Here is a 12,968-nt window from a genome sequence, read left to right as displayed (position 1 = left end):
AGATTTAATTTTAAGACACTTTGAAGGCTTTTGTAATTGAACTTCAAACTCTAGCCAGCTGACATTACGATCGCTCGTCTGATTGCTATGTACACCTCTGACACAATGAATACAAGAATGTTTTAGTGCATTGCCTATGCATGACCGACACCAACTTTGACGAGCCCTGAGTGGACGCAGCGCCTAGATCAAATTTTCCTAGCATGCTTTCCATAAGACGAGCCCAATCCTTTATCGCTGTCCATTAACTGTATCGCTTTCCAAATGAAATCGTACACAATAACCAGTTAAGTCCGCCTGCAGCACGGCCATGGCCTTGTCTTCCCGTTCCCCTTCCAACGATATGATACCCACGTAATATTTCTCTTCTCAACCTGGAAAGACGAATCCCTCAGATCACCCAATCTGCCTAGAGAATCAGGAGCAAAAGTGGTCTGATCTTCCGGGTAGAGATCAAAACATACACGTTTGCGTTGCGGAAGTGCCTTGCCAAACATATTGAACCGTGTAATTGGTGTGCGTTCCGCTTTACAGGAAGCATATTCGCTGAAGCTTATCTGTCTCTCTTTATTGCCCTGACTTCTGGTTTGTTGTTAAGCGTATTCCACTTGTTAGTGAGCGCGTTGGTAATGATGTAGGTTTAGAAAATATTGTAGGAAGAAGAAATGACCTCTGTTATTCTTGGGGCATGTTTCCTTTTTGGGCCCTTGCGTGCCTATTTTTTTAAGTGATGTAGTGAACCTTGGAGGGGATTAACCAGCCGGGCTTGGGCCTGTAATCACTCTAAAGTTTGGCACGTTTCTTTTTTTTTTTTTTTTAAACCCTTTTTTGGAATGTGTATTTATTCGCGTTTTCTGGTCAATACACCCCCAGCTGCGCTTGCCTTGACCGTTTTTGTTTTAATTCCTCATCTTAGGCTTCATAATTGTGTATGTGCCAAATGTTGGCTGCTTCAAAAAGCGGATGTTCCCTAAATGAAATGAAATGCCGCTAACTCGGAGCGACCGCAACACGCTGGCAGTTCACGGCCAGCGAGATTGTTCAGGGAAAGTCGACTACAGCGCCACCGCTATCCTCTGTTTTTTCCACGTTTGCGGGTCCCCATGCCTAGGACAGTTTCGCGGCTGAGTGGACCAATTACCCCTCTCTAGGCCACTGTAGCCCTGGTATACCTGGGCTACAGTGTTCCTATAGGCTTTGACGCCCGAGCGGACTCCGTATTTCGGCACGAGGGGATCGAGCGGCCGTGGCACTAGCCGTTTGGGAGGAGAACATTCGGCCCGCGGTGCCCTTCGTTCGATCTCGTCAACCCGCCCCCCCCCCCCCCCCCCCCCCCCTCTTTCCGTGTCGAACCCTAGGTACTTACGCTACTGCTATTCGTGCATGGTGAGACCAAAGAAAGGCACAGAGATTGACAGCACGTAGACCAACATTTAATTTATTGAATACGAAGGACCAAACTAAATAAATAATTTAATCGCGCGAAGCAATTATCTTCCGAAAGATCATTTACTCGCCAGTTCCAATCAACGTATTTTGTGTTATCACATCAAAGCCACACAAACTAGCCGCCTTCTTGACATTTTGGTTTTTCTGCGTTCAAAAGTTAACGGACTTGCAGACGAGTACTTCGTAGTCGCTGTACCGGTGCTCCTCTCCTCCGTAGGGGATGTAGAGGCAACCGTGGGACGGATGGACTTTCCCAATGGTCAGGGTGCCCTCGTGGAATGTCCGACCGATGTAGAGGGGCTCTCCCGAGGAACAGGAGCCGCCTTGGACTGCGCCGTTCGCCAGGCGTCCATCAGACGCGGGCACCCAGTCGAACTGGCTGCCTTCCGAGACCAGCGTCTGTGGAGGGGACGACAATGGGAAGAGAGTTTCGCCCAAAAAACACAAAAAATCCCACAGTTTGCATGTAGGTAGCACCCAAGTACTTCAAGCCGATAGAGTAAGAAACCATGAGATGACAGTTAAGCATCATTATATGGTCAGTGGTGAGTCACCCTTTGCCGCACCTTATCATCATTACCTTGTCCTCTATACGACAGCTGCTTTTATCAGAACCAGGCCACATGACTCTCCACACAGGTGACTCCAGAAGCCTGTAGCCTGGTGGTATGCTACTTACTGTTATTTGTTCTTATTTGGGCTACTACTAGTAAGTGTACTATTTCTACTACTATAATAAAAAAAAAAACAACTACTACCACCATCACTACCCCTAATGCTGCTGCTACTACTACTACTACTACTACTACTACTACTACTACTACTACTACTACGACTAACTCCATTACCTCTAATGCTCCTACATCGTATACGAGGTATGCAATACGTCTATCGCTGTTACTACTATTTCTGATGTAATTTTTTACTATTGCTACTATTTCTACCGCTACGACAGCTACTTCTGTTACAACTCCTACGTCGACCTCAACTATTTGAATCAGTACTACAACTACTATTATTATCTGTCACATGCAAGAGATACGCCTTTGATGTATAAATATAGTAAGATAGTTGGGTGTAACTCTTAATACAAATTGAACTGGGATACACACATTTTCTAAAGCTTATAAAATGCTGTCTCTGTTTGTTTTTTTATTTTTTTGTAAAGAAGTCAGAAGCACTGACGAGTTCGATTATTGGTTTGATACGGAACGAATTGATAACGTCGAAGGTATATTGATAAGTTTTGTAATGTTTCTTTTTTTTCTTTTATAAGGGAGTATAAGGGAGTTTAGAAGGCTGCAGAAAGTTGCCTAATTGCCTATCGCTTTTTTTTCATTAAACGCTTTTCCAGTTCGACTTCACGACAGTGAGGCACCTGTTCATGCATGCTGTCAATTGGCATGTTCAGTTTTCCTACCAGAAAACGGACCTTACAATTTTTTTAAATGTTCCAATAGGCGCACCTTTGCGTTTTGAAAGCTGAACGGGCAGATCAGAGTGTTTTAATCACCACGCGACCCGAGCGCAGTGCCTTTTGAATGCCATAAGTCGTAACATGGTATGAACCCTCTCGAGTTTGCAGCGATATTAGGGAGTTATCGTAAATCATTTTCGCCGTCCCGCAACGCCCTCCGCAACCCGCTACCATACCCGGCACTCTACAGTCAAGGCTATCGACGCGCAGGCGCAATAGCAACTTCTTCGTTTCGGAGGGCTTAGCGGAGGGGGAAACGCGGTCTACGAAAACTCCCTATTCAGTGTTCAGCGGTTTAACACGGCTTTCGTGAGCATCCCTGCAGAAGCACGCCACTTATCGCGTTAATAACATTACGTTAATTCCGTTTCGCGCGTACCTGGTACTGCCGATGACAGTGCTCGGCACCGCTGTAGGACACGTAGCAACAGCTGTGAGATGGAACCACTTTTCCCGGCACAACGTCGCCATCTTGTAGAGCGCGGCCGATATAGATGGTTTCACCACCGTCGTTGCCTCCTGGTACGGCGTTGAAAGGAATGCTGTTGTTGTAGCAGTTCACCCACTGGCAAACTGGCCTGTAGGTGACAGCTGCAAATGAATTGTCGTCTGTTACACGAAGAATTCATTCATTCACGCTAATTTGACAGAATGACCAACTCGTTCCTCCTGTTAATTCAAGATAATTTTAGGAACGTGAGGTGAAGTATGATAATAGACCGACCTCACCAAACATTCGCCGCATGCGTGACGCCGCCATAACTTTAGTCCACAGAAGCTTGGCGGTAGTGCACGAGAGGGCTCGTGCTGTCTCGTACTCTGCACGCGCAGATCCCACAGCGCGGTTGTCGCGCGTGCAGAGATAATAAAGCTCCCTCGATGCATCGCGGCAGCGGTGGCGTGGCCGAGCTCGCTTGTGAGATCGGTCTGTTTTAATGAAAATTATAATTAAATGCCATCTGTCTCGGGTGTACTATCGTAGCACTACTAGACTCTCGAAAATTCCCGTTCCCAAGGTTCGAAGCGGTCCTTTTTTTAGATCCGGTATATGTTTTTTCGCCACTAATTATCAACTCCAATGCGTACGATGGTCTCAAACCCCGAAACAATAGAAATAGGTCTATAACTTCCAATCTCTTTTCCATCGCCTTTTTTTTTTTTTTTTTTTTTTATGGAAGACAACTACTTCTATTTGCATTCTTTGAAGAAAATCGCCGTTTTAAGCATAGGATGAAGTTACGTACTAAATGGCGACTTTTTACATCAATACATTTCCTCTGCATCAGAAATGTTGCGGTTGATCGATATCAGAAGTGCGTGAATTACTTCAACTTCAGTGACCGGACTTAGATAAATTTTTCTCTAATTTTTATAAGGCAGTGTCTATTCTGCCGGCAGCGGGCAGAATAGTTTTTCCGAAATTCTACTGGCAGTCCCATCCCATTGGCTGCCTGACGTCATGTGAAACCTGCCGAGAGAATAATTTCCCGAAACTCTACCGGCACTCGCCTCTCAAAGGCTGTCTAAAATCACGTGACACCTGCCGGTAGAATACTGACTGTCTTATTATCTCGGAATTTCGTGGAAGCACGTTTCATGGACGTGTAACAAGAACGCGTATATTTCTACATTTCTTCTTCCTACCCAGATCAGTTTCGGTTTTGAGGAGTTGGTTTTTTTTACTTTATTAAAAATATACTTTACACTGTAGCAAAATATTGATTGGGTAGTCTTCTGACACCATAATAAATCGCCTGAAAATAAAAAAAATAAAATTTTTTGGGGGCTGTCAGTGTTACTTTAAGTTGTTTTTATACAATCTTGGGTTTGTTCAGAGAGTCTCTACAGTTTTGACAAATTTCTTGCTCAGGCTATTTTTTTTTAATTTACCAAACAATTCTGCCTTTATTAAAGTTTCTCTGGATTTCTCGTTGCCTCCAACATATCTACAAAAAATTGTTTGGAATTGCTTTTAAAGGCACCCATAAATAGTCCAGAAGCTTTTTAGAAATAACATTTTTTTTTATATGTCGTTCCTTTAGTATTACTTATTTTTGACCAAAATACTTCAAGCGACAAATGGTGATAACCCGAAACAACACGTTTGTTGAGTTTGACAAACACTTATCAATGCGCAAAACACTTAGCAGGAAGAAAACAGGTATCCCAGAGTATCACTCCGGACTTCACGACAGGTAATTTAAAAGTTTCTCATATATATTAACCAGGGATGGGCAAAATACATGCAAATATGTATCGAAACACAAATACAAAATACTTCGTCAAAAATGTATTTAATTACAAATGTAATTACATTTCCAAAAAAGCAATTAAGTACAAGATACAAATACAACCAAATTTATTTGGTCTCCTCCAAATACTTTTCCAAATACATTCCTCGAAATTTGCGTCAGCGACTTCGGGGCATCTGCATTTTCTGGGTATCTCATTTTAATTTTGAATCGTGCACTCTCGGGAGTTAGTGTGCGATAATAACGTAATAGAGATATGATCACAATAAATGTAATCAGCTTGAACGTAATAGGTGAAAAAAAGTACAGAGCTTCAAGCAGCTTTTTTTGTTCATTACATTTTGGTATAGACCAACAAAGAACCGAGACGACCAAGACGCGCAGCACTAGCTTGAGAATTTTTTATTGTTGCTACTCGCACCAGTTACGAAAATCTGGACGACCCGCGCATTTAGAATCTTCCAGGCAAAAATATGGATGGAAATCAGGCTGGAAAGCATCACAAGTTGTCACAGGCACTTATTTAGCCAGTTTGCCTGTGAACGTCGATTTCGTCACTATTCTTGCCCTGGACTAGCACCGAAATCACAAAGTCACTAAACGCTTGTGATTGATTGAGAGACACTGCATTCGGTGCAGAACGTAGTTTTCTTCCTGCTCTGGACCGTGACAATAAATTTGAGGGATGTATTTTCGCCCACAAAATTGTATTTAATTACAATTGTATTTGAAATACCCTCATTTTAGTATTTAAATACACACGTCAAATACAATACCCAATTTGTAATTATATAGAAATGCAAAATACACAAAGTATTTGAAATACGTATTTCAGATACTTGTACTTGAAATACCGCCCATCCCTGATATTAACGATCCCAAGCTCTAGGGGTGATTCACGTCGGTGAATAGATTACGTTCAAACAACGATGTGTTCAAATGAGAAAGTTCATTTGCCTTTTTAGGGGCCATCTCCTAACGTATTGACGTTAAACTCTCATCCCCTAATTCACAATGTATCTATCTACACTCATAAACCAGAATAATTAATAAAATAAAATATTGTCATCGGGGGGACATAGGATGGAAGACAGAAATAATGTTTTTATTTACCGTCAATGACAACACTTCATAATTGATATATGCTATCAAATACTGCAAAAACAGTAGAACATTAATAGGATTGCGGTTGCTCACTACAGGACACGTTTTTTTGAGAATCCACAGTGCTTACCTCCGTAGTGAGACATGGACGCGTTGGGCGGACGAATCGGGCCGAGTGTTGGGTAGAAAGTAAAGCACGGCTCATAAATAGGGACTGCCAGGCTTCTCTCTCTCCCTCTCTCCTATCTGTCTGGACCTCCGAGCATGTGACTCATGCAGTGCTGCGTACTCCTTTCTGTTTCCTTCTCACTTTCAGTTATCTGTTATCCTGATTGTTTGCCTCACATCCGTCTTTCACAAATTCTTTGGAAGTCCCGGGTAGTGGAACATGTACCGTAGCCACAATCAAAGTTTGAAGCAAGTTCGAGTCTTCGGAAGGTTCAAATTACGGCTATTTAAAAGAGTATCAACGTGTTCCAGGGATGGAGGGTAGCGTCGATTAGTTTTGTCATACCTCACGGGTACTATAATGTGTTATTAATGCGACAGCATTCTTCACCTTCGGTATCTGGCCTCGAATCCGCGGTGCGCGTGCGCGGTACGCGTATGCGCCGCGCGTATGCGGACGTCGTCCTCGACGTCGCTCTAGAGGTCGACCATGTAGTCGTCTGAAAGATCGTCCTAGACGCCTTCTTTGACGTCGTCCTGTAGGACATCGTTCTCGACGTCGTCCTAGCAAGCAGTTGAGCTAGTTGGTACATGGTCAATGATGGTGATGAAACACCTTGAACCTTAAACGAGTACACAGATACAGAAGATCAAATGATTACACAGAGACGAAACAATCACTCAATTTCGAAGTGGCGCGCTGCAGTCGCTCTGACGTCAATGATTGCGGCGTAAACCATTATTAAATAAAGTGTTTATTCAAAGTTTGCGCCGACGAATTCACAGTAAGCTGCGTCGTGAGTCTCATGCTATCGAAATTCATAGACAACCAACAATAGTGGTTTCGTCATGCAATTTTTATTCCCAATATTTGTCATCTCAACTTCCTGTGCCTCCAATGTTAATATTGCTCGTTGCCGCTGTGGACCGCACAAGGTTTACTGAGCTGGTATAACTGAACGATTTCGTACCATACAGTGCAAGAATTCGGAAAAAAATTGTTGCCTGCACTAAAAAAAAAGAAAAGTTTTTAAAAGTTTTTTTGACGCCCCAATTTGAACTCTTTCATCTCGTAAAGAAATTTCGTCTCAAGCACTATCGCCCCTGGTGCACTAGAAAGGCATTTGAGCGATAAAGACCTCTTTCGTATGAACCAACACGCGGCCCTGACGTCACGCAGCTGCGGTGGCGCTGTCGACGGCACTGCGCATGCGCAGACGCTTCACGCGAATTCGGTTTCTGCGCACGCGCAGTGCCCACACCTGGTGTGGGCAAACGCCGGCTTGTTTGTACACAGCGTGTCGGTAAATAAAAAAAAGAAGCTTAAAAGAACTTCGTACACGTTTTTTCACGAAGAACCCTTTAAGGGACTGCTTAAAATAACCTTTTTTCAGGTTCAAAATATGGACAAGCCGAAGAACCCCTGAGAGTTCTTTCACGACCATTTTTTGTTTTTAGAGTGTGTCGTCACTCGGATCTTTCGTGTCAGAGATGGATATATGGCTTTCAAGACTTTTCCATTTATAAATTCATCGATCATTGTTGTAAGCTATTGGAGAGCTTCACTTGACATAGGAGCGAAACGAGAATTTACGCTTTACTTCCTTTTATATTTTTTTGAGAAACAAATCCTCCAAATGGCCCACATAACAGTTTCCTGGTTTTATTATTCGCTTACCCCTGAAGACAGAGACGTCGTAGGAACAAGCAAGGGAATGCGGAGAAGCATTTCAGAATACACCTTTAGCGAAAGGTGCGCCCAGTACGTGTCCCAAGCAAACTTCCTGAAGATAGCATTTCTTAGAAAAGGGCTGCTTCGCGCAAAGGCGACGATAAACCTCGAGTTTGTAAAAGCTTTCCACTTGACCCAATCCACGGATAGATTTTGATCCCTGCGTAGGTTTCAAATAAAAATATGTCGATTATATTTTATTGGAAACATTTACATGGTTATAGAAACCTCGTCGTAAGTTTGTTCTTACCTATTAAATGTGTGTCTTAGCCTTTTTTGTTATAAAACAAACAGACAAATGAAACAAGATATTTATACTTGTTATTGCCTCCTAGAAAACAACCACTTTCCTTTATTGAGCCTGGCAACATTTAGACGTACTTACCGACAAGTATAATGCCAGTACTTTGGGAGCACCTCGAATCTCGGCATGTTGCGTACTTCTAAAGGACTTCAAAGCAACTTTCTATATCAGCGATGGCCAAACCCCGGCTCGCGAGCCTTATGTGGCTCTTCGGGGGACCAAGTGCGGCTCGCAGCTCCCAGCGACCTGTAGAGCTCGTGTACGGGAGAATCCCTCGCCCTCCTTTTAGACTATTGAGAGAAGTGTGGGAAGGGATGGGAGGGAACTAAACGATCCTTATGAGTTGCTCGATCGTCTAGGTGTTACACGTGAGGTAGGAGATTAGAACATGAAAATGGCTCAAGAAAACGCTAAGGTCTACTAGAAAGGAACGCACGACTTCGCATTTGCCATTAAGCTACCACCTACGTCCATGCAAATAGATGTAGGTGGTAGGACGAACCCCTGTTCGTTCTTCTCCTGCCTCCACTTCAAACAACGAGACCTCGGCGATAGGGGAATAGAAGTCAGCCTGAGCCCGGGGCCCCGGGCGAGCGACACCAAATCCCACCTCGAACTGCACGAAAGCGCGTGTACCTACGTTTTCAATATTCTCATTGGTGGTTGGGTAATTTGGCGCAAGGACTAATACGTCACAATTCATCTCTCTCTCTCTCTCTCTCTCTCTCTATATATATATATATATTTTTTTTTTTTTCTTTTTGGCTGCGATAAATTGGTTTAGTCGGTTGGAACTAAAAGAGCTACAGAAAGTGCACTCCCAAGGCTGGAGCCAGCGAGTTTTGTTTCTTGCTGTCACGACGCCGTTTTTGTTTCGGCATGTAGTTCAGAACAAGTCAGCCTTGCTGTGGTTTCGACAACATACAAACATTTGCATAATTTCGACAACGTGCCCGAAATTCCTAACGCAAGCGGCGAAAGCTTAAATTCAAAATCACCCTCCAGAGCTGAGAATTCCGAATTCCGCTAAACTCATTTTTGTTCAGTCGCTGTTATGACGGGAGTAATATAAAACGGGACGTGTAGAGGTAGAGAGGTGTCAAGTATTTCGCGCTACATTGCCAAGGCTAGCCTAGCATCCACAGTGCTCCCGCCCTATAAAAAGCACATGACGCCGAAGGGCGTGTTATCTGCCTCCACACCGCTCTCGGCGATAAGAGAGCCCGCCTTATCCACGTCTACGCGCGCCCGCCGATTACACACGACAATTTCTTTTTGGACCCATCTCGGTGTCGACTATTTTATGCTACGTCACCAAGGCCAGCGTAGCTTGCACAGTACTCCAATTCTCTGAAAGCCAGTTGCGCGGGCGTGCGAAAGGGACGCAAGATAAAGCCAAGTACTTTCACACTTTCACAGCAGCGCTGGGCTGCAGCGCTGTCGGCGTTGCTCTGGCCTTGGCAATTTAGTACGAAATAGTTGACGCCGAACATTGATAGGTTTTCAGAGTATTGCATTCCGTTCCTTTTTGCCGACGAAACTTTTATGTCTTGTTACGTTTGGGAGCGCAGACGCCATCATGGGTCCAGAAGACACCTAGCTCGCGGTAACGCGTCATGGCCCCTCAAAGCGTTTCTTGTTAGCCGGCGGTCCCACGGCCCCAACCATAATACCGGTGGCAGCTGTGCTAACGCTCCTGTTTGCGGTGCAAATGTCACGCCTGTGCGCGTGCTACGTATTTCGTTCTTTTTGTAAATAAATGGCCAATTCATCATCAGTGTCATAGTGCCGAATGTGACATACATTTGTCAAAACTTAACATACACTCAAAAACAAGAACAAAAAGTTCGAGTTTTTTATATTTTCAAGGGCATGCCTCCACTGGCGTCACGAGGGTCAGCGGCAGTGTTGTACGAAACGGCGTTCCAAGGAGCGGCGTTCCTGGAACGCGTTCCTTTTAGGAGGGACGAAGGAACGCCGCCGTTCCATTTTGCATCGCTGGAACTGGTACGGGAACGCGTTACATTTTTACTGGAACGGAACGAGTAACGGCGTTCCTTTTTTTCGTCCAGTGGGGTAATTTTTATTTTGTATCGAACAGAGAAATTTTGAAAGTACAAAAACAATATATTTTCGAAGTGCAGGATCTCGTTGCCTTTTCGGCTACTAATCTTGTGGATTATTTCGTGTGGTCCTCGCTTGCTAACAGTTTCGGGTGCAGGAGAGCTGGTGGACATTGATTCTTTTTTGAGTGCCCGAAACTGCGGTACAAAACGCAAGGGTTTTAGTCGTCGGAAAAGACAAAGAAAGAGGGCTGTTTCAAGCTCAGCTACTTTCTTTGGTTCCACGAATCCTCATACACCCAGAAATCTAAGACCGACTACAGCCACTTGTGAACTTCCATAACGAGACCTACACTTACAACAAGATCACAGACTGCCAGACATCGAACGCACCCTTGTATCCCGAACATTGGTCACTTCAAAGATACAAAAAAAAAAAAAAAGACATTATTTCTTCTTTTGTCCCCTTCACCTTCAAAATGAACAACAAAGTCAACCTTACAAAGAAGTATTTGTAGTTTTTAAGACTGACCTTCCAAAAGCCCTACCCTCTCCTCGACTTGCTCGTATTGCGGACAGCAACATCGAGAAGCAACTGTTGTTAAGTTCGAACACAGGACTTTGTTAGATTAAAACGTGTGAGGTTGTTGTAAAACGCTCGTGCAATATAGAGCAACAGTAAAGTTGCCTCGTCTGGATTCGCCCACCACAAACATGAATATGGTTAAAAGATGAGATTATTAAAGGTGAATATATCAACAAATGAAACTCTGCTTCCGCTTGTTTTCTTCTCCTGTTGCCCTTCCATAACAACATACAAACTCGTATGTTGACTACTAATGGGATAGGTAAAAAACGAAAAAACTCTGCGTGATTAAACTAAATATAGTAATTAGCAAAATACAAATGTAACGTATATGTAACAACACGTTCCATTTTTTTAAACTGTAACGGGAACGAGTTCCTTTTTCAAAGATATGACTTGTAACAGGAACGCGTTCCAAAAGTCAGAAGGAACGAGGAACGAGCTTTCGTTCCTTTTTTTGAGGAACGTGTACAACACTGGTCAGCGGCACCCGGGGCGGCAGCCCCCCGCGAACGGGGAAACAATGAGAGGAACAAAATGGCGGTGGAAGAGGGTGTGGGAAAGGGAAACAGGCAGTTGGCATCACTCTAAGCGAAGCGCACATGAAGGCCCCCTACTTAGGACCATTGGGACTCCTTTAGCCGCGTGGGAGTGCGACCACACTACCATGCCCAACACTGCATGAGCCATCCTGAACAACTTTTCCCCGACCACTGCGATTGAAAATATGTGCCATAGTAGTACCCGTGCACAAAAAAGGGGATCGCCTATACTTCGTTTCAGCTTCGGTCTGAGCGCGGCCGATGTTATGAGCCGAAGGGCCAATCAAACAGCGAAAGAGGCACAACGTCATGGCGTGCTCTCTGCAGTTGATAGGACCAGCCGGTATTCGCCGTCTCTCTGTGCGCGTTCCTCCGCCGGCTAGTCCTATCAAGCGCAGCGAGCACGCCATGACGCGGCGCCTTTTTCGCTTTTTGATTGGCTCTTCGGCTCATAACATCGGCCGCGCTCGGACCGAAGCTGGAACGAAGTTTAGCAGTTGAGAACCCTCCCCCCCCCCAAGCCGTCCCATTTCCTTAACTTCTTCTTCGTGTAAATTGATAAATTATATCATCTGCAGTCAAATCAATCAACTACTGGATAGCCGTAATTTTCTAACACACTTTCAACATGGCTTTCGCAAAGGCTTAGTAACTACGGCCCAACTCGTTATTACTATCCATGAGTTTGCGCAAATCCTCGATAGAAGTCAAATTGATGCGCTTTTTTTGGACTTCAGCAAAGCTTTCGATAAGGTGCCTCATGAACAACTGCTTTTTAAACTTGAACAACTTGGTCTTCCACATGGCTTTGTTAACTGGATTGCTGCATACTTATCACATTGCACACAGTCTCTTTCCGTCGGAGGCTGCCTCTCTCCAGTTCTGCCTGTAACGTCAGGGGTTCCCCAAGAAAGCGTTTTAGGTACTGTTTTGTTCCTGGTCTACGTAAACAATATTAATTGTATCAATGATTGACGCAGGTGTCCATTTACGCCTTTTTGCCAATGATTGCATTATTTAAAAAAAAAAAATAAAGTTGAGCTCCGATCAGTTATTGTTAGACCATATTTTGCAGTCAGGTGTATCATGGTGTGATACCTGGAAAATGAAGCTTAATCCTGCTAAATCAACACTTTTAAGTCTTACAAAAAAAAAAGTGTTTATAAGATCGCGGACACCCCGGTTACTGTGGAGCGGAAATGTAAATATATTGGTTTAATTATATCAGACACACTTTAATGGTCTCCTCATATAAACCATATTTGTGCCTCGGCATCCAGGAAGTTGGGCT

At 44.0% G+C, this 12,968-nt stretch overlaps 1 protein-coding gene across 1 annotated transcript; it reads right to left on the bottom strand.

Moving 5' to 3' along the window:
- Nucleotides 1–1,422: 1,422 nt before the first annotated feature.
- LOC8039771 (natterin-3-like) lies at nucleotides 1,423–6,524 on the bottom strand. The gene is made up of 3 exons (XM_029975801.4): nucleotides 6,413–6,524; nucleotides 3,306–3,517; nucleotides 1,423–1,848 (listed from the first exon to the last, which is right to left on the bottom strand). The coding sequence occupies exons 1-3, from the start codon at nucleotides 6,426–6,428 to the stop codon at nucleotides 1,600–1,602; spliced, it is 477 nt and encodes a 158-aa protein (XP_029831661.2). The 5' UTR covers nucleotides 6,429–6,524; the 3' UTR covers nucleotides 1,423–1,599.
- Nucleotides 6,525–12,968: the final 6,444 nt, after the last annotated feature.

The sequence above is a fragment of the Ixodes scapularis genome, unplaced genomic scaffold, assembly GCF_016920785.2.
Source record: "Ixodes scapularis isolate PalLabHiFi unplaced genomic scaffold, ASM1692078v2 PGA_scaffold9__187_contigs__length_104089568, whole genome shotgun sequence".
In the NCBI taxonomy this organism is placed as follows: Eukaryota; Metazoa; Arthropoda; class Arachnida; order Ixodida; family Ixodidae; genus Ixodes; species Ixodes scapularis.
This window is presented reverse-complemented; position numbering and strand designations above follow the sequence as displayed.

Bases quoted from the DNA above. Each gene is read 5' to 3' on its own strand.
- LOC8039771 (XM_029975801.4), bottom strand. The intron at 1,849-3,305 runs GTACGCGCGAAA...TCCCCTCCACAG, and splicing joins ACTGTCATCGGCAGTACCAG to ACGCTGGTCTCGGAAGGCAG.